General features: G+C 40.5%; 3 protein-coding genes across 8 annotated transcripts; 1 reads left to right on the top strand and 2 right to left on the bottom strand.

The window, feature by feature from the left end:
• The first annotated feature begins 512 nt into the window (after nucleotides 1-512).
• rgs2 (regulator of G protein signaling 2) lies at nucleotides 513-2,673 on the top strand. Its single transcript, XM_082510699.1, has 5 exons — nucleotides 513-647; nucleotides 762-839; nucleotides 1,216-1,277; nucleotides 1,477-1,643; nucleotides 1,787-2,673. Exons 1-5 carry the CDS (start codon nucleotides 556-558, stop codon nucleotides 1,979-1,981), a joined length of 594 nt encoding a protein of 197 aa, XP_082366825.1. The 5' UTR covers nucleotides 513-555; the 3' UTR covers nucleotides 1,982-2,673.
• Nucleotides 2,674-6,415: 3,742 nt separating this feature from the next.
• uchl5 (ubiquitin carboxyl-terminal hydrolase L5) lies at nucleotides 6,416-18,972 on the bottom strand. Its single transcript, XM_082510569.1, has 11 exons — nucleotides 18,756-18,972; nucleotides 18,284-18,347; nucleotides 18,102-18,207; nucleotides 17,470-17,595; nucleotides 16,115-16,176; nucleotides 15,786-15,916; nucleotides 15,469-15,532; nucleotides 15,278-15,380; nucleotides 7,661-7,774; nucleotides 7,424-7,522; nucleotides 6,416-6,797 (listed from the first exon to the last, which is right to left on the bottom strand). The coding sequence occupies exons 1-11, from the start codon at nucleotides 18,829-18,831 to the stop codon at nucleotides 6,753-6,755; spliced, it is 990 nt and encodes a 329-aa protein (XP_082366695.1). The 5' UTR covers nucleotides 18,832-18,972; the 3' UTR covers nucleotides 6,416-6,752.
• Nucleotides 18,973-19,695: 723 nt separating this feature from the next.
• Nucleotides 19,696-26,035, bottom strand: glrx2 (glutaredoxin 2). 6 transcript variants are annotated; one of them, XM_082510573.1, is made up of 4 exons: nucleotides 25,982-26,035; nucleotides 24,787-24,853; nucleotides 23,312-23,488; nucleotides 19,696-20,311 (listed from the first exon to the last, which is right to left on the bottom strand). In XM_082510573.1, exons 2-4 carry the CDS (start codon nucleotides 24,850-24,852, stop codon nucleotides 20,147-20,149), a joined length of 408 nt encoding a protein of 135 aa, XP_082366699.1. In that variant the 5' UTR covers nucleotide 24,853; nucleotides 25,982-26,035; the 3' UTR covers nucleotides 19,696-20,146. The 6 variants fall into 6 exon arrangements, with proteins under 6 accessions (XP_082366699.1, XP_082366700.1, XP_082366697.1 ...); XM_082510574.1 differs by having other exon boundaries at nucleotides 26,004-26,022; XM_082510571.1 differs by lacking the exon at nucleotides 25,982-26,035 and adding an exon at nucleotides 25,793-25,975.
• Nucleotides 26,036-26,486: the final 451 nt, after the last annotated feature.

The following is a 26,486-nucleotide window of genomic DNA, read 5'->3' as shown; positions in this document are numbered from 1 at the left end:
ATCATCACGTTTGTTCCAACTTGCCCATATCTAACATGCCATCAAGACAGGAGTCAGGATGCGAAGTGACTGATCCACACCCTCTATGAGTAATTAATTAAACATCAACACAGAAGGTAGCAACGAATCACCTGTTTCATCTATTCATTTCAAATATATTTTGTTTTCAACTCACCAATTACAGTCTTAAAGATATTGTGATTGTGTCTGGCTATAAACACAGGGGGGAAGAAGAAAAAGAAGAGAAAAGTTCCATTACTCTCCCAACACAACTTTATTTTAAGAACAGGGGCACTGAGTGTGCTATATACGTCACGTCTTGACCTTACTCTTAAAAATGGAAGCCCGCAGGCAACTCAGGGAGGGAATATTTATGCAGCGACAGCCTATCGTTGCTTCGGGCTGAGAGTCACAGCGGGGCGAGCTGCTGTTTACTCAGGGAGAGCCAATCACATTACAGACCCGCCGTTCTAGTTCCGCCTTGCTGCGACGCATGATTCTGAGCTATAAAGTTGCCAGACAAGTCAAGAGGGAGAAGGAGAGGAGGACTGAACAATGAGAGAGAACCTTGCTAGTGTGTCATCCCCAAACATGGCATTTACGGACTGCATGAAACCAACAGAGCTGGCCGCAGACAAGGGGATCAAGTAAGTTGATGCAGTCTTTAATGAGCACGTTCCTGGTCACTATGTCCTTGTAAAAGAATTGCACATCTTTAAAAGCAGATGAGTGAACTCTTTTTTTAATTTTCTTTTATAAAGGAGGAAAAACTGGAGGAACAGAATACGACTTCTCCTGAAGACAAATTCTACACAGCGTGTGAAAAACAGACTCTGCCGGTAAGCCCTGTTTGTTTTACAAGTTGTTTTAAAATGATTTCTGTGGATTTAATGTCTCAAATTTCAGGTGTTCAGTTAATTTGCATTTTATGTAAATTAAGATTTGGCATATTTTTCACTTGTGCATATAAGTGAGAACTGTACACGGCTCATATAAGTCCTTAAATTCTTAATGGAAAAGATATGAGAGCATCAAATGGCTGTAAAATAATTCATCAAACAGTTTGCAAAACAATCATGCAACACGATCATGCAATATGATCATGCAATATGACTTTCAACTTTGATAAGCAATTCTTTACAGTGACACTTCACTAACGTAGTAGTTAGCGCTACTATAATTATCTCTTACGTGAGCTGCGTTCTTTACCCTCAGGCCAAGTGTAGATGACGTGAACCAATGGGCGCAGTCGCTTGACAAGCTGCTCAGTCATAAATGTAAGTATCATTCACGCTTCTATTGGCACATTGAGTCACTAAGGTTACACGGTTACTGTGAGCCGAATGAAATCTTTTTATAGTCATCAGTAAAACAAAGCTGCCACTCCTTTCACCTACATGAATGGGCAAAGAGCCAGTAGGTGTGACGGAAGTAGTTTTCTAATCTTTCTCTTCTCCCTCTCTATCTCTCACGCAGATGGGAAAATTGCATTTTGTATCTTTCTGAGGTCCGAATTTTGCGATGAGAACATTGAGTTTTGGTCAGCCTGCGAGGAGTTCAAAAAGATCAAGTCACGGAAGGAAATGGTGTCCAAGGCAAACCGCATTTACGAGGAGTTCATTAAAAGTGAAGCGCCAAAGGAGGTAACGGCTAACAGATGGCTTCGGATTTGTTTGTTCTTTTTAAGCTGATTTTAATCAGAATTCACGCACTTTTAATAATAAAGATATTCTTTGTTAAAATGGGGGTCAAAGGCTCATTCTGGATGTTTTGTCTTTGGTCACAGGTCAACTTGGATTTCCACACCAAAAATGCCATCGCACAGAGTCTCCACAAGCCCACTGCAACTAGCTTCCTGGTAGCTCAGAGGAAAATCTACAACCTGATGGAAAACAACTCTTACCCCAGGTTTATCAGCTCTGACCTCTACAACGAACTGTATGCAGCTGCAGCAAGAGAGGACATGGACGTTGAGTCCTAGCATAACTAGACACCCACTTGTGGAGTCATTTGTTTACCCCTGTGACTGTAAATAGACTGTCCACCGTGTTCATTCCAGGCGCTACCTCGGTATAATACAGCTGAATGCAAATTCGTAGCATAAACATTAACGGGCGAGTGTGGAAAATGCAAAGTGCTGTCAAGAGCTCTCAACGAGGAAGCGGGAATGATTTGGCCAGATCCTGTATGTCGCTGCAGACAGTGCACAGACTGTCTCAAGCAGATGGGACTAATGCTAAGCTTTTATCACTGAGCCATTACCTGAACCTTCTTTTCAATACCAATAGACATTTTGATCAATGATGCAGATCTAGTTCCACTGCATTCAAAGTCAAAACACTTGCCTGCATCTCTTGCCTTACATCAAACCAAACACAGTGACAGGAAGTGTTTTCTGTCACAATATCCATTTGAAGGCTTTGTATGGTCAAACACACCTCGCGTGTACCTCTAGTTTTCATTTCTCTGCTGGTTGCAGCAGTTTACATTAAAACAAAATTACAATTGTAATTTATATGACACAGTTTCATCTAATGCCTATGTTTGGCCTGAAATTACTGTGATACTGTAAGATACTGTAAATATGTGATGTTGCACTATGTGTTTAATGTGAATTTAAGCATTGAGCAGCTGGACTGTTTGTTTATTAAAATGTTTTCTTCAACACTGAAATGTTCTGGATGTGTTTGTTTACCAGTTTAATGCACAAAATATGTAGCACTGAAGAATGCACGAGTTGTCTGAAAAAGTAGTACGTCAGCAAAAAGGGATTTAAGGTAGCTCCCTAGCTGGATCCTCTTTTAGCAGACTACTCGGAAATGTAAAATCTACATTACTGCTAGAGTGAGTTTTTCTTAACTCACTTCAACAGTAAATTTTAAAATAATGAATTAAAAAAAGAAAAAAGCTAGCTGACGTAAATAAACTAGCTGAGGCTAGCTTGTGCCCAAGCTAACTTTTTGGGGTAACTGGGGCCTGTAAGAAAAACTCAAACATAGTCGACATCTTTTCAAGGTACAAAGCTAGTGCGAAGTGTTTAGTATACCGTTGCTTTAAACCACACTACAGAATAAATATAGTCAAATATAGTTTGTCTGAGTTTGCATACTTACAACTGAATGTACTACGCTTTGTACATTAAAGCATAGGTACTCGTTTTGCAAAGTGTTGACAGAGTACTTTTGGCTCAGACTCAACACCCAACGTCAAATGTTTCAAACAGGAAAGACTTCACGGAAATAATGACTGCCTTTGTCACGCCAGCTCTTTTTATGCAGCATTTGCAGAGTTCATGACAGAACACATTATCATATACATATAACACATATAATACTAAATTCTTCTACTCTAAGGTGATATTTTCATATACTTGAACACCTGTGCCTAAAAATACTGTTGTTAGCTAGCTAGCTAACACCAGCAGTATTGAAATCAGATTTGCTGGTGGTTTTTTACTTTCTGCCATGTTACCTAATATACTAATACAATAAGTTAGTTTCTAGTCTTTAAACTCAAATTTTGGTCTCCACCAGGCCTCAAGGGAAATACGTCCTTAGCTGTTCTATATTTTCTTTCCATACATTTTCTACATACGAGTTGTTTCCCAGTTCCTGCAGCATGTCGAGGTTGTGCACAGTAATGCGAGCTCGAGGAAAGTGTTACATTCAAAATACAAATGAACGTATGTGGAAATGCTGAAAAAATACGTACAAATACAAAGTTTTAGAGGACCTTTAAAATCCCAAATTCTTTGTTTAAAATAGAAATAACAAATGATTACTGAGATAAATGCCTCGCAATGTTTAACAGAGCAGTCAGACTTATTAGATAACGTGCAGCATGTTCAGTTGCCCAACAACAACATTCCTCGTCTTTTCTGGAACATTGCATTCCTTTTTGTACAGTTGAGTTCGCACACTGTAACAGTAACCCCTTATGTTTAAATTTCTAAGTGTAGGAGAAGAGGGCCACCTGACTGACAGGGAGAGTCCCCTTCTGTGAACTCACAGTGGTGGCTGACAGTGGCCAGACACCCAGACCTTCCCTTCTGCTCTCTCTGTCAGATGTCTGCCCTGCTGTCGTGACGAGACGGAATAATCTTTTAAAGCGGCTGCTCTCCAGAACCATATGTTCTGCTGTTCTCTGTGATGTGAGCACCATCAGCCAGCGATTTTATACCAGTGCGTTTAACTCTGCTCTTTCTTTGTTTTTGTGCTGGATTCATGTTCCCATAAAACTGCAGGACATCTATGGGGTGAGGGATGTTTAGGATATGGAGTCTCCAAAGATGTTTGATACACCAGTAATTTAGGTGAAACTTTCTTCTAGTCACGTCATATTTATTTGTTTGATCCTTTCATTTATACCTGGAAACCTTTCATGCTTCTATGTATGTTTTATTCAACTGATTCAGGTGCAGTTTGCAGTGGCAGCAGTCTAAACAAATGCCGAGACCTCCATTGCCTTGGAGACCCCCTTCCCTTGGGGGGGGGGGGGGATACTGAGGTACTTTGAAACCAGCCAGTATGTCGTAGTGACTGGACATGTCTGAAACACCTTGCCTAAGGCGTGTCTACTCAAATCCCCTGGTTCCTTTCAACGTGGAGTAGCAACTCTACCCCAAGTCCGTCCCAAGTGACTTATCTTATTTCTAAGGGCATGTCCCGACACCCTCCAGAAGAAGCCCATTTCCGCCTCTGGCATCTGTGACTGTTTTCTGTTGGTGACTTTCTACAGTTCCTGCCCACATACGTGAGGGTAGAAACACAAATTTACAGTAAATAGCTTTAATTTCAATGCTTGGCTTTCATTTTTAGCTCTCTTCACCACAACAGATGAAAGCTGCTTTCTTTCACTTGGTTTGAAGAGTGAGCTGAAGGTTAATGCTCAATGAAAACAAATAAACCCCCCAAAACAAAGTAAACTAATGCTTTGTGTTTAGCCCATAGATACCTCTCCAAAGCACTGCTACACTTTTTATACAGTTTGCACATCTAGTTGTCAAAGGAGAAAAGACATCTAGAAGAAGTATTTCTTCCAGAGTGTCTATTTGCCCCCCAAAGATTTATCATGAAAACCTATGAATCTTCCTAATCTTAGTCAACAAACAATGCCAAACATTCGATGGTTCCTGTTTCTCAATGCTTGTGCGTCACTGTGAAATCGAGTTCTTTTGGGTTTTGAAATGCTGGCTGAACAAAAAGAAAGCAACCGAGAAATTTAACAGTAAGGGAATACAAAAAAGTGAATTGTGTCCTAGTGCTGATGTTATTCTGCCACACATTTTCTCCATGTCTGATTATGGAACCGTCATCGCTTCAGGCCTCTGAAGACCTTTGAGGAATCATATGTGATAATGAGCTGTGCAAATAAACTTGCCTTGACCTTTAAAGTAGACTTACCCAGCACACATTCCATTACGTAGATGCCTGGCTATTTTTAGAATCTTAATTCTTTTATCTAACATCTGCATCCATCTACCACATCATCACACTCATTTTTGTGACAACAGCCAAATAAAGGATACAATAGGCGTGAAAAAAAACAATGGCAATTGGTGTGCACAACAGCAGATAGTCCAAAAAAAGCACAGGGTGTTGGTATTCACAAACGCAAAACTGGTATGTCATCATAGTGAACACCTTTGCTGATCCACATGGCTTGATGCAAGAAAATAAAACTGTCTTTGCCTCTCTCTCTCTAAACTGGTAGTAAAACCTGTGGGTTCTCATTTGTTGCTATGGACGATCATGGCAACAGACTACTGGGATCAGATCCAAGGAGTACTCAAAAGGTGTGTAAATACTGGATCCAAATTTAGAAACGGGCCACGTCCTACTTTGGTCAGCACTCTGCATATACGTCAGTCTGCACAGGCCTTTAGACGCACACACTGTTCTAGAGCAGCCAATTTCTGTACACCGCCGTCTCGAATTTGATTTACTTGACAAATTAAGAGAAGATCCTTTGCCTTCAGTGTTAAAAAACATCAAAACACTGCAATGGGAATGTATCCAAAAGCCACACAGACGTCATTAAATTTCCAGTCCATTGTTGATGATGCACTTATAAGGACCTGGCGGCTTGATTGTGTCCTCCCATCAGGTCCAGCTCTAAAACAAAGATCTGAATGTCTGATTGCTTAAGTAGGAGCTCTTTTAGAAAAACAGCTGTAGTACGAATGTGCCACCATGTTAATTAAATGACAAAGCCTGGAAAAAAATAGTCTTGATACACGGCCTTCAAGAAGTACAGTAAATACATGCCCTGCTATTTCAACGCTACACCACCAGATGGAGCCAAAGATCCACTAGTAGAAATTTAGCTACACAGCACTGATGGGTAAACTATCTGCAGACACATCTAAACATCAGGGGAACGCATAATACAGGTCCATAAAAGCAAGCAGTCCGCAAACATCTAGACATTTTTATTATGAAAATAAGACAGAACATCATTTGATAACAGCTTTCCTTCGAGCATGCATTAGAGCTGATGGACACATGATTTTTCTTTTTTTCCTTGCCAGACAGTCTTTTGGCTACACCCGAAGGGCAGTCCTGGATGGTTTAATGGGTTGCCATGGTGAGAGTGTGCTGCAGACCATCTTCGGTCATTAATACATATGTGACAGGTACAGTGTGTGTGTGTGTGTGTGTGTGTGTGTGTGGGAGGGGGGGGGGGGGGGGGGGGGGGGTGACTGTAGGGTTTAGGATGGACGTGTGTGTGTATAAATCATAGTGTGCTCTTGTTCACTTGGCCTCCTGGGCTTTTTTGGCACTCTGTTTCTCTTTCGCCTGGGGAAACAAACCCAGAGACATTTTTATTAATAGCAACGGAGGACCTTCTCATTTCAAATGTAATTTCTTTGTATAATTCCTCTGGTTATTTCCCATTAAACTATCATAGTCACAACAATTAAACTCATATGCTCTAGTTACAAATAGATTAATAAACACATTTATTTTCTGTTTTTGTTGTCCAGTTGGAATCAATTAATGAAATGAAAAGTTATTTCCCATGAAAAGGTCCTGTATTAATAAACAGAAATTACTTCACTCAAAGACAGCGCCTACTTTTCAAATCAAGTTTGCCCCCTAGTGGACACAAAAGCCAATTACAGTCTGGCTTTCTACACAGTTTCACTAATCAGCGTGTTCTTAAAGAAATGCCCTCACCAAAATCTCAAAAGGGAATTCTTAATTCACAGAGACCCTTCACATTAAGAAAAGGTATTTCATTATCACTCCTCCAATGCTCATAAAAGCTACCTGCTGGCAGCACTCGGCTTATTAATTAAAATAATGTGCTTGTTAAAAGAACAATGTTTTAAAATGTCAAAGTACTCGAGTCTTCTGAGAACACTCGCCTGCTCAAAGTAAACAGGGCTGTGGAAAGCTGGAGAAAGTGGGGGGGGAATTACCTTCTCCACCAAAGGTATTAACTGCTGGTACTCTGCCAGCGTCTTCAACAGCTCCATGATGAAAGGAAGGTAGTTGTGCTTTCGTCGAATATTTTCAATCTGTAAGAAAGAAAAATAATAATAAAAAATGCGCATCCACCAATCTTTCTGGAAGGAGAATTACTTCTTCATGGACCGGCTTTCTGTAAGACACGTCACATGCAACATTATGAAATTATTACTGAAGAAGAGACCCACCTTATATCTTTTTAGTTTCTGATTTTCTTCTTCAATAAGGAGCTGGTACTTGGCAATCTCTGACTGGATGGAGCTGAGGAACGTGCTGCTCTGGTCTGTGTCCATTGGTTCATCCTGGAAACAGAAGGCGGGAGAAGGTTTCCGTCCACTCACTGAATACTTGCACTCAGAACAAACGGTGATGATAAGTAGATGAAACGCACGCAGCAGCTAAACCTCTGCAAACGGCTTTAATCACCAAGATATGGAAATATAACACAGGCAACGATTTTATTAGTCTTAACAGAAGCAAGACACTAGATAATGAGCTGCAGTGAACAATATGTTTAGTCATTTTTACATTCTTCCACCCATCATTGAGAAAACTTTTGTGAATGTTAGGTGTGGTTAGTTACAGCAACATCCCATAACAGTGCACAGGACCATGGCAACGGCCTAAAGCTTTCAATCAGAGAGAGGCCAGCTTTCTTTCATCACTCTCTTAAGACACCTGCTCTTCTCTGGCAGGCCCCACTTTGAAACCCCAAATAAAAACAGCTCAAACCTACGCCCTGCTATTCTGATCAGTCAGCAGGACCAGCCTGAACTAGGGCTGTTCATATAACGATATATATCGGATGACGATATAAAAACGTCTATCGTTTCATTTTACGCCATCGTTTGTTTTGTGGTGTCGCAAAATAAACTGTTTACAGCAATATATTTTTCATTGTTTTGATGGTCACTGTAGTGGCTATATTAATTTCTTAAAGTTCTCTCTTTCTCTTATATTTAATATAACCACACTACAGACAGACAAGCGCCTGTTTTTATGCGTTGTCGTTAGCAACAACGATGGTAAAACCATCATCGCGTGTCCGCTTGTTTGTTTTCCACATAAACCTTTCACAATAAAGCTCAAGATCCTGTTGAGACTTTTCAAAATAAACTGAATCACGTGAAAGAGTTTGCAGAATGTTTACGGATGAGAAGCATAAAATAGCCGTCAGGTGCTAAAAAAATAAACCTTAGACTCAAACGTGTCTAAAAATGTATCGTTTCATGCATCGGTTAAAACACTCGACTCCAGGTACACGACGCCCAGCTGGAAACACTTCACACACGTCGAGCTGCCCGAGATTCACAGAATTTACAGAAAATGTTAAATTTTTGTGATTTATATCGTTATCGGGATGATAGATGTCTTATATCGGGATTTTGGCCATATCCCACAGCCCTAGCCTGAACTGTATTTAAATAAAGGTCAGCTAAACAGCAACAAACAGGCCGCTTTCTAACAGTGCAAAAGGTGCCAAGTTGTATTTGTTCCAACTCTTTCATTTTAATTTGAAGTTCAAAGATTCTCTCTCTTAAAAAGGGGGGAGCGGGGACTTAAAATCCTTAACCCTTTACAAATCACAGATTTTGTGAAACTTCCAATCATTAACTGAATGTGAACAGATAAATAAATGTCAGGCAATTTGCTGATAAGCTGATATCCATGTTTGGCTCATGTATCTGTGCAGCCCCTTTCATATACATGAAATCCCATTGATTTCATAAATATGAAATCTTTCACTCATGTCAGGTCATGTAAACTCAATATTTTATCTAATATACGTTATCAAGCAGTGGAATAAGGTTTGACATTTCAACCAGTGTCAGAGCGTAAAGATCAGCCGTAGACAGTCTTAAACTCCTTTTCTGAAACAAGTTCCTACAAATGTTTGCCTTCAAAAGCTTTAAGAAAATAAATTTCTGTGCAGAGAGACTAAAAAAAAGGAACTGTCTCACTATTAAACAGAAGGAATGAGAAAAGGCCAGTTATGTTCAGCAGAGTATCCATTACTGTAAGATGATATGCAGTTCTTGTGTTGTTTGAAAAGTTGGGTTAACTTTTAGTTTTTACTCGTGTAAGCCAGCAGCCGATGTAAAACTTTTCCACGCTTGTCTTTTTGATGCAATCTCTGATCCTGAACCAATGAGCAGAAATACTGACAGCTAAAAGGAGTCTTGAACCACAGCCAGAGCCACATGGTGCTCTCTGCTCATCTTCAGTGGCTCACTGTGGTTTTGAATTAATAATGGGGGGCAAAGAAAAAAAAAATAGACGAATATGAAAATGAACAGTGGGCATTTCATTTTTATTCATCATTGATGATGACTGATGTCGAGCTTATATAGATACAAAAGTGAATGTTTGCATCACCTGCCTTATCGTCTCAACTTTCCTGAACCTCGACAGTGGTGGGGAGCACAGCTGTATACACATAAATGGCAAAAAGCTCCGTTCCCCAAGCTTTGGGCTCCACATCCAAAAAAGGAAAAGTGACACAGAAGAAGGGAGAACTTAGCAGTGAACGGAGAGATCCGCAGCCGGACTTTAGCCTAAATTTAATTCAGAGCGGCTTGCTTCTTTTCCTTTTACCATTTTAAAAAGCTGTTAGGCTGTCGTTATGTACTAATACATAGATGGGCCTCAAAGTGGCCCGCAGAGCTTCTGTTTCACAGTAACCCTAACAGGGTTGTTTCTCCCCCTCTACAGCCGTTCTGCTTGTATATTCATTCAAAAGGTAAAACGTTTTCAGTACTTCAGTCCCATCATTTCAGCACTGATTTAAGGTGTGCGTTGGGGGCCCCTGGTGGGACATGATGGTACTGCAGGTCGGCCACAGTAATAACAGAAATTCAGTTTGAAATTAATCACAAGTATGTACAGTTACACATTTATCTCAATTTATTTGTTCATATAAAAAGTGAGTTTTTTAAAAAGCTTTTAAACATGTAGCTTTTCCACCGAGGCGGAGCAACAAAAGTCTGTTTCCTGTTTGAGAAGACTGAGAATTTACGTTTGTTTCACAGGTAGTTGCTAGCCCATACAAACGTTTGGACATCTATAGAACGTTCCCGCATTAAGAATATAAATGGGTATGGGATATTGTATTTGTTTTAAATGTTATATACTTATGTGGTATGTGTATTTTGACTTTCGTTGCCATGAAGCCAGGTCTCTCTTGAAAATGAGATTTTTAATCTCAATGACATTTTTTACCTGTATAAATAAAGGACTAATAATAATAATAATAATAATAATAATAATAATAATAATAATAATAATAATAATAAAGTATACCCTGCTATGAATGTTTTGTAGTTCAAACTTGAAGTGTACATTTGAAAGTTGGTTCAGATGGAGCTCGGAACCTCTCTCGAGGTCATTTGGCAGCTGTTTTGAAACAAGAGGGACAAATGAATTTCCTCTAGGGCTGGGGGATATGGCCTAAAACCCCTATCATGGTATAATTTGAAGCATGTGCGGTAACGATATATATCGCGATATATTATTTTCTTCTCTATAACGTATTTTACACACTATAAGGCACATTTAAAATCCTTTAATTTTCTCAAAAATCGACAGTGTGCCTTATGTGTGAATTCTGGTTGTTCTTACTGACCTCAAACTGATTTTATGTGGTACACAGCACTCAAAAATCTGTCAAAAATGTTTTAGTACAACTTTGGTAAGCTACGAAGCTGCACCACCTGATGGATTGTCGGAGCATTATGGCTGTCGTTGTCAGGAGCCTTGTGAAGTAATCTGGGTCCAAAACTCCATCTGCTTCAGGTCCCACAGTAAAACGAACACTGGGGCATCAATGAGAGTTAAAAACTGTCTAAATTATTTCATCTTTAATCAAATTATCAGCGTTGCTGCTTTACCAGGTGTAACAATTAAGTTTAACATCCAGGCATCCATGAAAACAGAATTTATTCAATTCAACGGAGTTAGAAGTTAGCTCGCTAGTTTCCACCTAAACATGATAGAGTGGGGCAAAAAAGTATTTAGTCAGCCACCGATTGTGCAAGTTCCCCCACCTAAAATGATGACAGAGGTCAGTAATTTGCACCAGAGGTACACTTCAACTGTGAGAGACAGAATGTGAAAAAAAATCCATGAATCCACATGGTAGGATTTGTAAAGAATTTATTCGTAAATCAGGGTGGAAAATAAGTATTTGGTCAATAACAAAAATACAACTCAATACTTTGTAACATAACCTTTGTTGGCAATAACAGAGGTCAAACGTTTACTATAGGTCTTTACCAGGTTTGCACACACAGTAGCTGGTATTTTGGCCCATTCCTCCATGCAGATCTTCTCGAGAGCAGTGATGTTTTGGGGCTGTCGCCGAGCAACACGGACTTTCAACTCCCGCCACAGATTTTCTATGGGGTTGAGGTCTGGAGACTGGCTAGGCCACTCCAGGACTTTCAAATGCTTCTTACGGAGCCACTCCTTTGTTGCCCGGGCGGTGTGTTTTGGATCATTGTCATGTTGGAAGACCCAGCCTCGTTTCATCTTCAAAGTTCTCACTGATGGAAGGAGGTTTTGGCTCAAAATCTCACGATACATGGCCCCATTCATTCTGTCCTTAACACGGCTCAGTCGTCCTGTCCCCTTGGCAGAAAAACAGCCACATAGCATGATGTTTCCACCCCCATGCTTCACAGTAGGTATGGTGTTCTTGGGATGCAACTCAGTATTCTTCTTCCTCCAAACACGACGAGTTGAGTTTATACCAAAAAGTTCTACTTTGGTTTCATCTGACCACATGACATTCTCCCAATCCTCTGCTGTATCATCCATGTGCTCTCTGGCAAACTTCAGACGGGCCTGGACATGCACTGGCTTCAGCAGCGGAACACGTCTGGCACTGCGGGATTTGATTCCCTGCCGTTGTAGTGTGTTACTGATGGTGACCTTTGTTACTTTGGTCCCAGCTCTCTGCAGGTCATTCACCAGGTCCCCCCGTGTGGTTCTGGGATCTTTGCTCACCGTTCTCATGATCATTTTGACCCCACGGGATGAGATCTTGCGTGGAGCCCCAGATCGAGGGAGATTATCAGTGGTCTTGTATGTCTTCCATTTTCTGATGATTGCTCCCACAGTTGATTTTTTCACACCAAGCTGCTTGCCTATTGTAGATTCACTCTTCCCAGTCTGGTGCAGGTCTACAATACTTTTCCTGGTGTCCTTCGAAAGCTCTTTGGTCTTGGCCATGGCGGAGTTTGGAGTCTGACTGTTTGAGGCTGTGGACAGGTGTCTTTTATACAGATGATGAGTTCAAACAGGTGCCATTCATACAGGTAACGAGTGGGGGGCAGAAAAGCTTCTTACAGAAGACGTTACAGGTCTGTGAGAGCCAGAGATTTTCCTTGTTTGAGGTAACCAAATACTTATTTTCCACCCTAATTTACGAATAAATTCTTTACAAATCCTACCATGTGAATTCATGGATTTTTTTTTCACATTCTGTCTCTCACAGTTGAAGTGTACCTCTGGTGCAAATTACTGACCTCTGTCATCATTTTAAGTGGGGGAACTTGCACAATCGGTGGCTGACTAAATACTTTTTTGCCCCACTGTATGCCATGTTCTGACTGAGAGATATTTGAAAAAATTAAAACGTACAGCTCTGCTATCACTTCCAACATAAATGAAGACAGAAAACTAAGCAGTGACATTTGTAGGGTTACTGAAGTTGGGCTAGATGGTATATAATGATGTCCTACGTGATCGCTAGCGACACAGCTATGTTAGCATAACATTAGCACAGTGAAGCTGGAGGATGAACGCTAAGTTTTTTCCACTCGATAAAAGTAAACGTGAGGGTTTCTGGTGGTTAGGGGCTATAAACGGACCAAACTTCAGTCAGGAGAACAACTGAGATAATCCATCCAAAAAAACGAGGTTAGTCATTAATATACTGCAACAACACGGGAATAGAGCGGCTGCAAGAGAATTCAGCATTAATGAATCAATGGTAGGGAAGTGGAGGAAGCGCAGTTTTTGGCTTTCCTCATATTCCAAAAGTGCTTTGTGTCTTTGCTATGACTGTCGCCCGGCATAATTTGCAGATGATGTTGTTTGCAGCCGCTGCGATGCTTTCGACCAAAACAGGCGCAGCTTGATGACACCATCAACATGCGCTATCGCGGTTAGGGATGGGTATCGAAAACCGGTTCTTGTTGAGAACCGGTTCCCACTGTTTCAATTCCTTGGAATCGTTTGCCACTTTTAAAAACGATTCGCCCCGAATGACGTCATCACGTTGAGTAGCGTCTTTTACCCAGTAGGAAACACGGCGCCTGAGCGGCACAAACGCTCAAAAGTTTGGTTACACTTTATGAGAAAGGATGACAAGAGGGCAACGTGCAATACTTGCAAAGTAGAGATTTCATCAAAGGGAGGAAACACTACGAACATGCAAAAGCATTTGCTCAAAAAACACGCGATTGCTTTCAACGAATGTCGTGTTTTTGATCCGCTCCGGACTAGCGAAGCTCAACCCAGCAGCAGCGGTAGCGTTTCCACGTCCTCTCCCGTTAATACTGCAGGTAACTAATCAATTAGCATTGCATATTATGTTAGCGCGATTTACCTTATTACAAAACCTGCTATTACTGTGCGTTGCATTTAGATAACCATGATGAGAGAGACAGAGTCTGGCTCAGATGCTGGCAGTTCTCGCTGCAGTCTACCGGTAGCGTAGACTGCTACGGTAGCGTAGACGAATGTCACCGAGCAGTGACCAAGTTTGTGGTCAAAGGCTTGCACCCATTTGCCACAGCAGATGCCCCCGATTTCACTTTGGTAAGTGAATGTGTTTAATTGTAGGCAGGACATTACTGGATATTCTTGTGTAATTGCTACAGAATAATTTATGTTAAACTTTGTTATTGCTACAGGAGAATATTTATTTTATTATTTTACATATACATTTTTTTCCTGGGGACCCTGTGACACCCCATTGAAGAGCCGTAGGCTGGATCTCTTAAGATCTCACTGTTGGGTTTGTAAGGCCATGTTACTCCTAAATTTCTATCTTGTTCAAAGAGAAGATATAAAACACAGTTCTAAGCTAATCGACTTTAGTGTTCTCCTTTAAAAAAAAAAAAAGAATCGATAAGAGAATCGATAAGGAATCGAATCGTTAAACAGAATCGAAAATGGAATCGGAATCGTTAAAATCTTATCAATACCCATCCCTAATCGCGGTAGAGTGGTATAGTAAAAATCTCTACCATTGGCCAAATTTATATCGTTTCTACCGTATACCGTTTATACCGCCAACCCCTAATTTCCTCTGCAGCAACATCCCTGCTATATTTGTTTATATTCAAGCAAGCACCGTGCTTCAGTCCATTTTTGCCTGTTGTATTGACAACATGACACATGTGCAGTCTGTTTCGGTTACATATCCCCATAAACGGACTCTGTTCTGCATGTTATTTTGGTTCAGCTGGGTTTGAAATTGCAATGTTATTAAGTTAAATGAGATGACAGAATTTTTACAACCCTGTCCATCAACATGACAGACAACAGAGTCCCTCTCTGACCCATCGTATTACTTATGGGAAAAAAAAAAGAAAAAAGGAATAGATGAAGTCCACAAAACATTTCTTGCCTCATTTCTTTCTTTCTCTTCACTTCCAGTGTAGCAGAGCTTTATGATCTCCAACTTTTGAAAGCTGCTGACGCATTATACAGGTTGCCTCAGAGGCAGAAAGCAACAGAATAAAAAATGATTCTCTGTCACATCTTCACTGGATTCAACCCCTTTCACTGCCTCTCACCTCAGTAAGCTGGGCCTGGAGCTCCGCAATTTTCCTCTCATATATCATTTTTCTGTCAGACACGATGGCCATTAGGTTGAACCGGATCTCTCCCTCACTGTACCTGAAGAAGGAAACAATGACGTGTAATTACAAAGTATCTGGTTAACGCAAGCCGTTCGTGAAATACATGTACAACACACAATGTTTACTTCTGTATTCTTTTCTCAATCACAGGGCGGACTGCGCTGATCCAGTCATCCTGGTTGCATGCACCTGGTGACAAAAAACAGGAAAAAAATAATAATAATAGCGCATACACTGACACCTGCACTAACCCCAAGCACGCACTCTACATCATCATAAAAAACAGGCAGCTTTATGAGGAATGGAGCACAGCCAAGAAGACAAAAATCAGCTGTGCACAGCAGGGCTGCACACCGAGGGACTTTAAACATTAAACTGTCAGTTTGTACTAAGCTATTAAAACCATAATGAAAAAAATAACAAAGGACATTTTTCTGCTTACCCAGGTCGATCGGCCCCTCTCGAAGCCCGTCCAGCTCATATAGCCTGCCATTTACAGGAACGTAGCTCACAAAGTGGAATGCGTCCTCGTCCTTCGCCGAAGACTTTGCATCAAATTCAAACATTTGCTGTCTGCAAACGCAAAAAACACAATTACAAAAAACCTCATACACAAATTATCGAGCAAGCGAGGATGCAGGACAGAACAGAAGTGACTCTCACATTTGCCCGTCTTACAAAAAAGGCACACTCGTCCACTGACAAACAAATCGACCAATCTCTTTTATTTTTCATCTTCCCCAGCTGGAAATGACAGGAGCAGAGCCTCACCTGGCAAAGCTGTTGTGAACTTGTCGGATCACTTCTGAGTTGCTGAGAGCCAAACCTTTCATCTGAGGAGAGGAGAAGATGCTGATTTTACGGGTCGTCACAAGACACCACTTAATTCTTTTCTCATCATGTGTTTAAATAGCTTGTTAACAAGTCATTACAGTAAATTATTATATTACTGACTGCTACCAACGTATAGTACATATAATAAACCGACTGATGCTACTGTTCATTAGAACAATGTGTCAACATGATTGCGGAGCCGCCGAGCCTTCCCATGTCTGTCTATAGAGGTCGAGGTCCGTATACAATTAAAAACATAATCCTCAGATCTCGTTGAATTTTGAACTGATCTTTGTTACAAATGCATGAACTTTGACAATGATACAGGCTAATGAGTTAACATCTTTAAAATGGTAAATGGACTGGTTCTTATGTAGCACTTTTATACTCAACTTGAGTGTTTTATACAACATGTCTCATTCTACAAGTGTTTCTTTCCCTTGTCTATGTTCTTTCTATCCAACACTAAGACTCCAATAAATGAATCTTGCCCAAGAATACTGCTGTGGTCCATGAATAACTCCTAATCTAGTCTGTGGATTAGCTGGGATTTCTCTTTGTGGAGTCTGCATCTTCTCAGTGTGGTTGGGTATTCATTTTCCCCCCACAATCCACAGACATGCATGGGTGTGAGCGCTCAGAGTCTAGAGTGCAAACCGATGTATACATGGGTAAAATGTGGCTTGTAGTCTTAAGTGCTTCGAGTAGCTAAGGCTTCCCAACAAAAATATTTGCTTATCCCGGCTCTCATAGTGTGAAAGGCTAGCTAAAAAGCTATCTATGCCCAGGACAGGTCACCAGACTGTCACAAGACTGACAATCATTTACGCTCACATTCCCACTTACTGCCAATTTAGAATCACACATGACCCAAACCCACACATGCCTTTGAACTGTGGGAGGAAACCAGGGCGCCAGGGGAGAACTTGCACAGAAAAAAGAGCTCCACACCAAAAAGCCCTGGGTGCACGATGGCTGTTCAAACCTAGGACTAGCTTGCTGTGAGGCAACAGTGCTAACCGCTACACTACAATGCTGCTGAAAATGTTTTCTTTTTTCCTCTTTATGCGATAAAAAAAAACAACCCTAAAACAACAACAACAACAAAAAAACCAAACTATACTGAGTCAGTATGGTTCTCATGACAATCTGAAGGACAGATGGCTGAGTCATCTCATAAAATGTATAAAATAATAAAATGTCTTGAAATCTATTTTTCGGTTAGATTTTTCCCCTTCCTTTTTTATTTATTTTTTAAATTTGGATTTGAGACAAAAATACCATTGACGTACAGCTGCATCAAAACTCTGTGAAAACTCTCTGAACTCCGTCAGCGTATCGCCGAGCAACATGTCAGGATGAGAGCAGTTGAGCAAAACACTGATGATGGCCTGGGTGGCACAAGCGTTGTTAATGACCTGGAAACACACAGATCAGAGAGGCACAAAATAAATAGACCAATTAAAAACAAACTATGACACGAGACTGGAAGTGGGATCTGCATGTTGATCATAAACATAATGAACATAAACATTTAACAAAAAAATATAACTTTAAACATTTTCTGCAGATCAGGTATCTCAAGATATATATATATATATATATATATATATATATATTTTTTTTTTTTTTTTTTTTTTAATTTATTTATTTATTTATTTATTTTTTTTTTACACTGAGGAGCAGCATCCTTTGGTGTGGGCTTAGTGAGATTTATCCAGCCAAGTAAGATGTGCTGCAATTTATTATCTCACTCATTTTCCAATGTGAATGAACTAGAGCCTTTTGCAGAGCCACTTCATTTCTCGTCTGGTAAGCGCCACCAACACTAACTAACTGGAAAATGCATTGCTTCTGCAGTGAAGATAGTGAGTCAAATGCATCTAAATGAACACAGGGACATTAATTGTAATGCTAAGAGTACCTGCTTGGCAAAGAAGATGTGATCAAGTCTTGAATCCTGGACAATTGATCCTGCTGGCTCTTCACCAGGCTGCCACTTAAACAGGAAAATCAACCCGTGAACGGGTCTGTAACAAAACACATACATTAAAAAGACCTGTCTTTAGCAGAGGCATGCAAGATAAGAGGTGTAGATGAACATACTTCAAGTTTTCAAAGTTCTCTGGCTCCATACTCCATATCTCTTCAACCTGGGCTCCTCTGCAGCCTGACAATGACAAGTGAAGCAGCGAACATTTATTTACATTGCTAATTACCGTTCAAGTAACCATTAACTAACGGAGAGAAAGCATTTGTAGTCTGACAGCTGAGAATGCACGACACATGTCAAAGGGGTTGCTTTCACGCGCGTTGTTTTGAACGCTGAGTAATGCTAGCTATTTAGCTCGCCCAATTAAAGTAGCAACCCAATTATTACAAGCAAATCATTCAACATTAAGGTGTAATAAAGATGCACAGTATGTAAAAAAATTTTCCTGTTGCAATACAAAAGTAAGAAGTAGCAATTTGGAAGCTATTGTTAGCTTTATTGTATCCAGTTAACCACCTAGCTAGCTTGTCGAGACAGCCACGTTACATTCAATGAGCCGCTAGCGTCACCCTACGAGTCACTCACCGAAACCTTTTATGAGCTCCGTGAAAACCCCGGGGTCGCTCTCCATGAGACACCACTCTCCTGCACTTCCAGACATCCTTCACACTGTTACTTATTCAGCCTACAGCACACATAAACGAAATGCTAATAGCTTAGCAGTGCACTGCTCCCGTTAGCCAGGCTAATTTAACCGCAGCACGACAATGACCTCACCGTGATGCGGCGCAATGTGGACGCGATGGTTGCGCGCGTTTTGTTTCACAGCGTACAACGCACGGGAATGGTGTAATTGGCAAAGAAGAAAAAAAAAATTCGATTACTAACATCCTATTAACAACATCCGTGACTACATTGTTTAAAAAAAATAAATGCATAAAAACAAATATAGAAATAATAAAAACAATCTCTTTCTCCCGGCAAGGCAACCAGTACCCGCCCTCATGTGAGGTGAAGCATTGACATATGGAGCGCCCTTTGTAGAAGGGACACATTGCGACTTTATAACGGAATTTCCTTCATATTTAATATGTGAAAATCATTATTCACTCTATTTTTTGTAGTAATTATTATTTACTAATTTAATGAATTCAATGTCTAGCTCTAAAGTCAAAGATTCAGGAACTTCTTAATGTTGGCGTGACCTAAAGATTGTGCATAATGCGTATATTTGTAACAGGATTTCTTATCAGTCTACTTCAGTTCAATTGTGTTTTATTTAAATAGCAAAAATCATAAGAGCAGTCGCCTCAAGGCACTTTCTACTATAAGGAAAATACCCTACAATAATACAGTGAAAACCTCAAAAATCAATTACCCCCTCTTTTAGCAAGTACTTGGGGACAGTAGGAAGGAAAAAAAAACCTTTTAACAGGAAGAAACCCCTGGCAGAACCAGGAACGGGCAGCAATCCCCCGCGACTGCTTAGGGGTGGTAGAAAGCAATAGGACAACTGCAAAAAAAATACACAAATTACTAAATTTATTCACATTTTATGCAAATAACAGCACAATACTCTGCATATTTTTACAAAGTGTACCTCTTTTGCTCTTGCAAAATATGAAAAGTTACCTGAAATAAAAACCAACGGCTAAGGTAGAATCAATACATCAAGATGTTCACAGTTCAGTGAAGTGTAATATTGTTCAATAAAACAAACATGTACAAGTGCTGTACGAGTAATACAGCAATCCCACGCTTTACACAGAGGCCATAACAATAATATTAAAAACAATATCATCATCATTATCATAATAATGTACATCCCTGGATGAAAATGTATTTTTACATCAAGTATCCACCGCACTTTGATGCATAAATACTATAGTCATGCTCAAGCAATGTACACCTTGTACCATGAGCTCAAGCAAACATGTGATAAGTGGTGCATTGATAAAAACCGTAAGAACGGTTAGTCATTTGGCCGCCTCAAACTGTCTGGCGCCTGAGCCTTCAGAGCCTGTGGCAGCACAGCAGGAAGCACACTGCTCGATCAGAGGCACCAGCTTTCCTTGCTGATGGAGCTGTTTGGTATCAGACCCGCCCCCAATGCAATGGCCATTGACAAAGACTCTTGGGACCTAAACAGAGAAAAAAAGAGGGGGGAGGGTGTCAGGGGGATACAGACTTTAGCATGCTATGAATGAGTTGCTAATGATCAACGATTTCAGATTAGGTTAGGTTTTTTCCCCCAAGTTTCATGTGCCATCTCACATCTCCAATCTGTCCTTGCATTCAAGACCCACACACAGTCTATTTGTAGCTCCAGGTTTGTTTGTGTTCTTTCTTGGCCCCAACTTGACAGCTGTGTGAGCTGTTAATGAATTTTTACAACTTAAAGTAGGAGCAGCTAGTGATCTAAAGAATACAAGTAGAGGAAATGGGCCACCTCCAAGGGCTCGCTGACTAGGGCTGAACGATTATGGAAAATAATCTAATTGCGATTTTTTGCCCCAATATTGCGATTGCGATGCGATATGCGATTATTTTTTAAGGTCTTTGTCTTCTGTATTATTAAACAAAGACAAGCAATACATCATATAGTATGGCCAATACTATATTACATTAATTTTAAACTGTTCTTTCCTGGAAGACAGACCTCTGTTATGATGACATGAGGTGATGCATGAATTGATGACTGACATTTTTATTTAACTTCTTCAATCACAACAGTATATTTGAACATACACAATAGTTTATTTTTAGCTTACAAACATCTGAGCATAAAGTGCTGACAAGGAACCCTGGTGTAAACATTAAAATGAAAGTCAGTACAATGTGCAGATTGCAGAAATATACATAAAAAAAATCAGTGGCTTTACCACACTCAGTTTTTCGACATCTGTGAACTACTAGACAGTCATTCAATTAAAAAATAATATTAAATAAATAAAGCTAATAAATAAAAAATACACACATCTTACTGATCTCTGCAGTCAGTAACATTACACATAAAGTGCAAACATAATAGCAATTGTATAAACACACACACAAACATGCCTTTAAAATTTAAAGGCGTGAAATTGGACGGTCTAGCCTTCTGATTAGCGTCACCGCTGTCTCGGTGGAGTTTAATAAACTCGGCCGTCTGCTTCTTGCTATCTAAAATATAACCAGACACTGGTGTAAATTCTCGACTGTCTCATACTTCTGTTTAATAAGTTTTCTGTTTGACGTTTAGTCAGCTGTGTGAAAACCAAGGAGGAACCCACCCGGGGGATTAATAAAGTTTTATTTTATCTAATCTAATAACTTTAATCTCAGCCAAACCGATTTACTCACGAACAAACAAAACACTGAAAAAAGCCCAACAATAACATTTTTAGGTTGTCTAAGTGACTTATATATTACGTTTAACCCGAGCAGCGAAACTCCGCGGTGATCTGAAAATGATGTGCCGGGAGTTGTGCCGTTCTCGGCCGCATCAGTAACCCTCGAGCTCCCGGCTAGCTGTCGAGCTGGTGGGTAGCAGACGCCTCTGAAAACGTCGAAGCACTTTTGCAAATATGGGATATCTTGATAAACCGAGCAGATATTTGATGTTTACACAACTACTTTCTCGCCTGAAAATATGTTAAAAGTTTATTTTGTGACCCAGAAAGATTAGTATGAGTAATTTTAAAACTTAGTAGCGGCCGCCATTGCTGGAAACTGGAGTTTGGCTGGGCCGCGCTATGAATTCTGGGATATGGTAGTAATTTGGACAGCCTTCGGCGCGTCGCTGTGACGTAATCGGTCTACAAATGCGGCCTCAGGAGGATGCAGCCCATGAATTTGGACATGTCCAGAGTATAATCGCAGCCTTTGCGGTTAGAAAATTGCACTTGATCATGTCGCGATATTATCGCAAATGTGATATATCGTTCAGCCCTATCGCTGACCCTGGTGAGGAGCCTGGTTATTCAGGAAGGACTAACAGTACAGCCACTACTCCTGAGGTGGTTCAGACACCTGACTATAATGCCTTCTAAGTGAGTTTGTTTGGCATTTTTCAAGCGGGAGGAGGCCCTGGGGCAGACCTGGGCAATGCTTGAGAAATTAGATCTCTCTAGGCTGGCTTGGGAATGCCTCAGCTGCAAGAGCTGAAGGAGATGGCTGGGGAGATGGTGGCCTGGGCATCTGTGCTTAGACTGCTGCCCCCACAACCCAGACCTGGACAAGTAGCAGAAAATGGATGGAATTACAGAAAGAGTAGATACTTTGTAATTAAAAGGAAAAAGACAGCATACATCCTCATGCTCAGCAATACTGGATCCAGTGGTCCAGACTGGCCTTTTTGGAGGTGCTAGTTCACGCCAAGGGGCTGCAAGTTTGACATAGTTGTTGAAATCGATGAGCCCCTAAATGTGGGCTGCTGCCCCCTTGTGGATGGTGGGCAGCAAGATGTTGTTCAATTTGCCATGAAAATGTAATGATTAAATATTTAGACTATAAAAGTATCAAGGTGATTTAAATTACGTGCTGTTCTTTATTAGTTACATGGGCTTTGAAACATCTGGTTCGATAACACTTCACAGATAACGTGTACGAGCACAAGGACATGCGTGGCTTCTCTGATAAAAAACAAAACAAATACATACCCTAACAGCGACCCTGAGTCGAGATGCTCCTATTTTGAATTATAAAATTCATTATCAACTTTCACAGCTTTCAAGCTGAGGCCAGGGAACATGAGCAAGGCTGCAGTGGCATACACCTGAAGGTAAAGCAGACGGCCTATGTATGTGTTTTTCAGCTTCATTGTTTTAATGCACAGTGTTCATGTGCGGACAGCCTTCCTCGTTTCCATGTTTTCAGAACTCTCGCATATTGGAAAGTGACTAAAGAGCAACAGAGCAAAGGCTATGATGTAAAAAGATGGGACTTGCTATGGGGATTCATCCTGACTCAGAGTCAGCTATTCTGAGCGCCTATAAAGTCCTCAATCTTGGCTGCAACCCCAACAAAGATGCTTGTTAACTCCACCTAAATTTAACTTGAAGGCAGAGCTGCCAGAACAAACAAGCTGTCAGAGATGTGTGTTTTGATTCTTCTTCTACTTAAAAAAAAAAAAAAGCACACGAAGGTGAGGTCCTTCTTACCGTCCTGGCACCGGTCATCTGAGCTAGGGCCTCTTGCAGACTCCGCCCGTCATTGTGCTCATCCAGTTCGATCACTTTGTAGGTTGCGCCAATTTCGTTGAAGACGTTTTTGGCCATTTTACAATATGGGCAGGTGGTCTTGGAAAATATCACAACACAGTTCTGTGACACCACATCCTGAAAGGGCAGACACAATTAGAATACTTAGTTATGAGTGTGGAGTCCAGAAACAGCTTCAGCATAGCAGGAATCAAGTTGGTGAAGGGCGAGAAGGATTTTATCTCCACTTCGGGCAGAGACCCAATTGCAGAATTATGGTGGAAGTTTCACGGCTTCCTTTTTGAGGGCAACAAGCACATTTCTACACCAGCATGACGACGGCTCCTCCTCTTTGCATTCTTTCTAGCAGATTGATGATTCATCACCAGAGTGTTGTCTGCTCTACTCACTTTAGGGTAAGCTGGTAAAGGAGGTAACGTCAGTAACCACAGATCTATAGCTTTAGCTGGAATATAGTCAACAGATGTAGAAAGAATTCTGATTAACCACCAGTTTTATTTGAATTTTTGCCTGTTTGGAACACCTGAATGCAAAGGCCTTTAAGTTTAAGGATGCAGTCAATTTGAATGCACAAGACTTTGTTTTAAAGTTAAGAAGTTTCTAAAAGATTGCTCATTCTTCATGTGGCTAAAACACATTTCTAATTATTGATGAGTCGGTGGTGTCTTAATGGATTTTAGGATGTCACCTCCACTCATAAGCAGACCGCCTTCAAAGTTAAACATGCCACTGACAAGATGACATGCTCTGATACCACAGAGCGACTGATCTGGAGAAGTGTAAAACTGATGTGCACAAGAAAACCTCAAGGCATCTTGATGCATGCAGTTGTGCACTTTGTAATCACACTCAGGTCATTTAATGGAAAGATTTGTTGACTGACTACTGTGTAATGGACCGATATAACACCTATACTAGAGGCAAGTATGTAAAATGCAGCCGCACAAGATGAATGACCATAATTTACTAAATTAGAGCCAGTTTTCCTCATAAATTTCTGCAGTACCTTCAGTTTCTGTAGCCACGCATACCGCCCCCTGGTGGCACTTAAAAAGAATGCAGATTTAAGGCTTCACTTTTCAGACCCAGACCTTACACCCATTTTCATGCAGTCTACAGTAGATGGGCATACCCCTGAAACATTACAGGGCCTTGTCACAGATTTATTTATATTTGTTTGTGAACACGTGTATTCACACATGTCACTTCTAGGTGTGCTGCATGACATATGTTTAATTCAAAAGTCTTCAGGTAAAACATGTATTGAATCAGACAGAATATGTCATGGTTGTGCATCCATAAAAAAATACATAAGCCTGTGAGACCTGCACAACTGAAAACAAGTTACACAAAGACCCACTGCACGCTACCATACCCAGCAAAGTAACAAACTGCTTGTATGTAGCAGGTCTTACCTGAACGTACTGTAAACAGGCAGTGCTGGACAGACCCCTTGGATGGGAGGAGGTTAAATTCCCCATTCTGGAAAAGAAAAATCACACTCACATGATTATAAAATGCAGTGTTTGAGGCAACTGGTCCAGTGCTGATCTTGTGAATCAAGTGGAATTAACTGACACACAAGAAGCAGGCAGAGGTCCATAGACGAAGCTGAAGATATGAAAGGAAGAGACGAAGAGAGGACATATCAGAGCCATCAAAATAAGATCTAACTGAAGGATAACTGCTGCTCTGATTATAACCATGTTTACTGTAGGTCAATTTTAATATTCACTTGTGCCGCTGGTCTTAAACTGCAGTAAGGTTCGTGCGCTTGGTAATCCAGGATTAGCACTGCACTCGCTTCTCATTGGCACTGGGCAAGACAAGCCAAACACCATCAGGATCTGGCAACACTGAGCCGGCGGCACGGCAATAACAAACTAACAACGCTCCATAAAACGTGGCTCTGTATGTTAAATGAAAAGTGACCGCCTTCTTTTATAATCGGCATATCTTTTAGTGCCATTTTTATCGTTTCTTATGCCTAGCTACCACCGCTTAATCGAGTTAAGACTGTATAGGTAGCGTTTGCTAACGCTGATAACAGCCGGCACGCCGGGGATAAAGACTGATATTTAAAGCAATAATGTAAAGTTAATTTATATTAAGTATGCCGAATTTTTCAGAAGGATCCTTTTGATCAAGAGGCCGCGAATAGGTGAATTTGTTAATGAGAAAGTCATTTAAAATTAATTTCATGTTAAATCACGGGAAGTTATGATGACAGACGGTAAAGCATGCAGCATGCGGGAGTGAATTAACAAGAATTATGAGCTCCTGGGAGCGGGCAATGTTGTCCACCCATGTAGTATTATTTGCTTACGTTACCAAACAGAGGAATATTTCTTTATAAATTTGGTGTGGGGGTGATTCTTCAGATCGACAGCTAGTTGCTATAGTCAAACAAGTGAGAATGACCTTCGACAGCCGGTCCATAGCAAACTACGAAGACATCCTGCGTGAAAAAACATGGCGAAGACAGAGCACACCGCAACAAAACAATTACGTCTTTGCCCTGGATAAAACATAAGATTAGTGTAGGAGCCGTTCTGAGGCTACACTAGCCCTGCCAGATGCTATACACTTACTATATAGCACGATACTTACACTGTTTACGCCTGATGCCTACCTTACGTGGACACCGGAAGTAGTTTCTGACGCAAGTCGCAGCGTGAATGTAACGCTCGAATTAAAAAAACACAAACAAACTATAAAGCAGTCTTTAAGTACAGTTAAAATAGCAGTGTAATCCTTTAATGGCGGTATCATTTTTTCATAAAGAATACATCATTTGGTAAATTAAATTACATTATATGTCATTTGAGCTTTAGGGCAAATGTAAGGCTCAGGGGCCAGAATTGATCGGGCAAAGGCTCCAAATCTGGACCAACGGACAGCTTTAAAAAAATGTGGAGGCGTGCATAGATTTTTTTTAACTGCCTGTCCCACTGCAACTAACAGATAAACAATTAAATTACAGGAAAGTTCCCCGTTTTTCCATTACTAGTGAGTCCATGGTAAATAAACAAAAACTTTAAGTTTATTATAGGACAGTCTGTATAATGAACTGTTAGAACAATTTTTTGTAATTTTACACATTTGTCATGAAGTT

The sequence above is a fragment of the Aulonocara stuartgranti genome, assembly GCF_965226115.1.
Source record: "Aulonocara stuartgranti genome assembly, chromosome: 17".
NCBI classification, from domain to species: Eukaryota; Metazoa; Chordata; class Actinopteri; order Cichliformes; family Cichlidae; genus Aulonocara; species Aulonocara stuartgranti.
Note: the sequence above shows the minus strand (reverse complement) of the source record. Positions and strands in the feature narration are given on the sequence as shown.

What these genes read in the sequence shown, in the direction of transcription:
- rgs2 (XM_082510699.1), top strand. Translation starts at nt 556, where the DNA reads ATGAGAGAGAACCTTGCTAGTGTGTCATCCCCAAACATGGCATTTACG. An exon ending in GCCGCAGACAAGGGGATCAA is followed by an intron (nt 648 to 761) that starts GTAAGTTGATGC and finishes TCTTTTATAAAG; the next exon opens with GAGGAAAAACTGGAGGAACA. An exon ending in AAAGTGAAGCGCCAAAGGAG is followed by an intron (nt 1,644 to 1,786) that starts GTAACGGCTAAC and finishes CTTTGGTCACAG; the next exon opens with GTCAACTTGGATTTCCACAC.
- uchl5 (XM_082510569.1), bottom strand. Translation starts at nt 18,831, where the DNA reads ATGTCTGGAAGTGCAGGAGAGTGGTGTCTCATGGAGAGCGACCCCGGG. An exon ending in AGAGGGGCCGATCGACCTGG is followed by an intron (nt 15,533 to 15,785) that starts GTAAGCAGAAAA and finishes TTTTGTCACCAG; the next exon opens with GTGCATGCAACCAGGATGAC. An exon ending in TCCAGGCCCAGCTTACTGAG is followed by an intron (nt 7,775 to 15,277) that starts GTGAGAGGCAGT and finishes TTCTGTTTCCAG; the next exon opens with GATGAACCAATGGACACAGA.
- glrx2 (XM_082510570.1), bottom strand. Translation starts at nt 25,077, where the DNA reads ATGGTTATAATCAGAGCAGCAGTTATCCTTCAGTTAGATCTTATTTTG. An exon ending in CCTCTGCCTGCTTCTTGTGT is followed by an intron (nt 24,854 to 24,949) that starts GTCAGTTAATTC and finishes TTTCTTTTCCAG; the next exon opens with AATGGGGAATTTAACCTCCT. An exon ending in CCTGTTTACAGTACGTTCAG is followed by an intron (nt 23,489 to 24,786) that starts GTAAGACCTGCT and finishes CTGCCCTTTCAG; the next exon opens with GATGTGGTGTCACAGAACTG.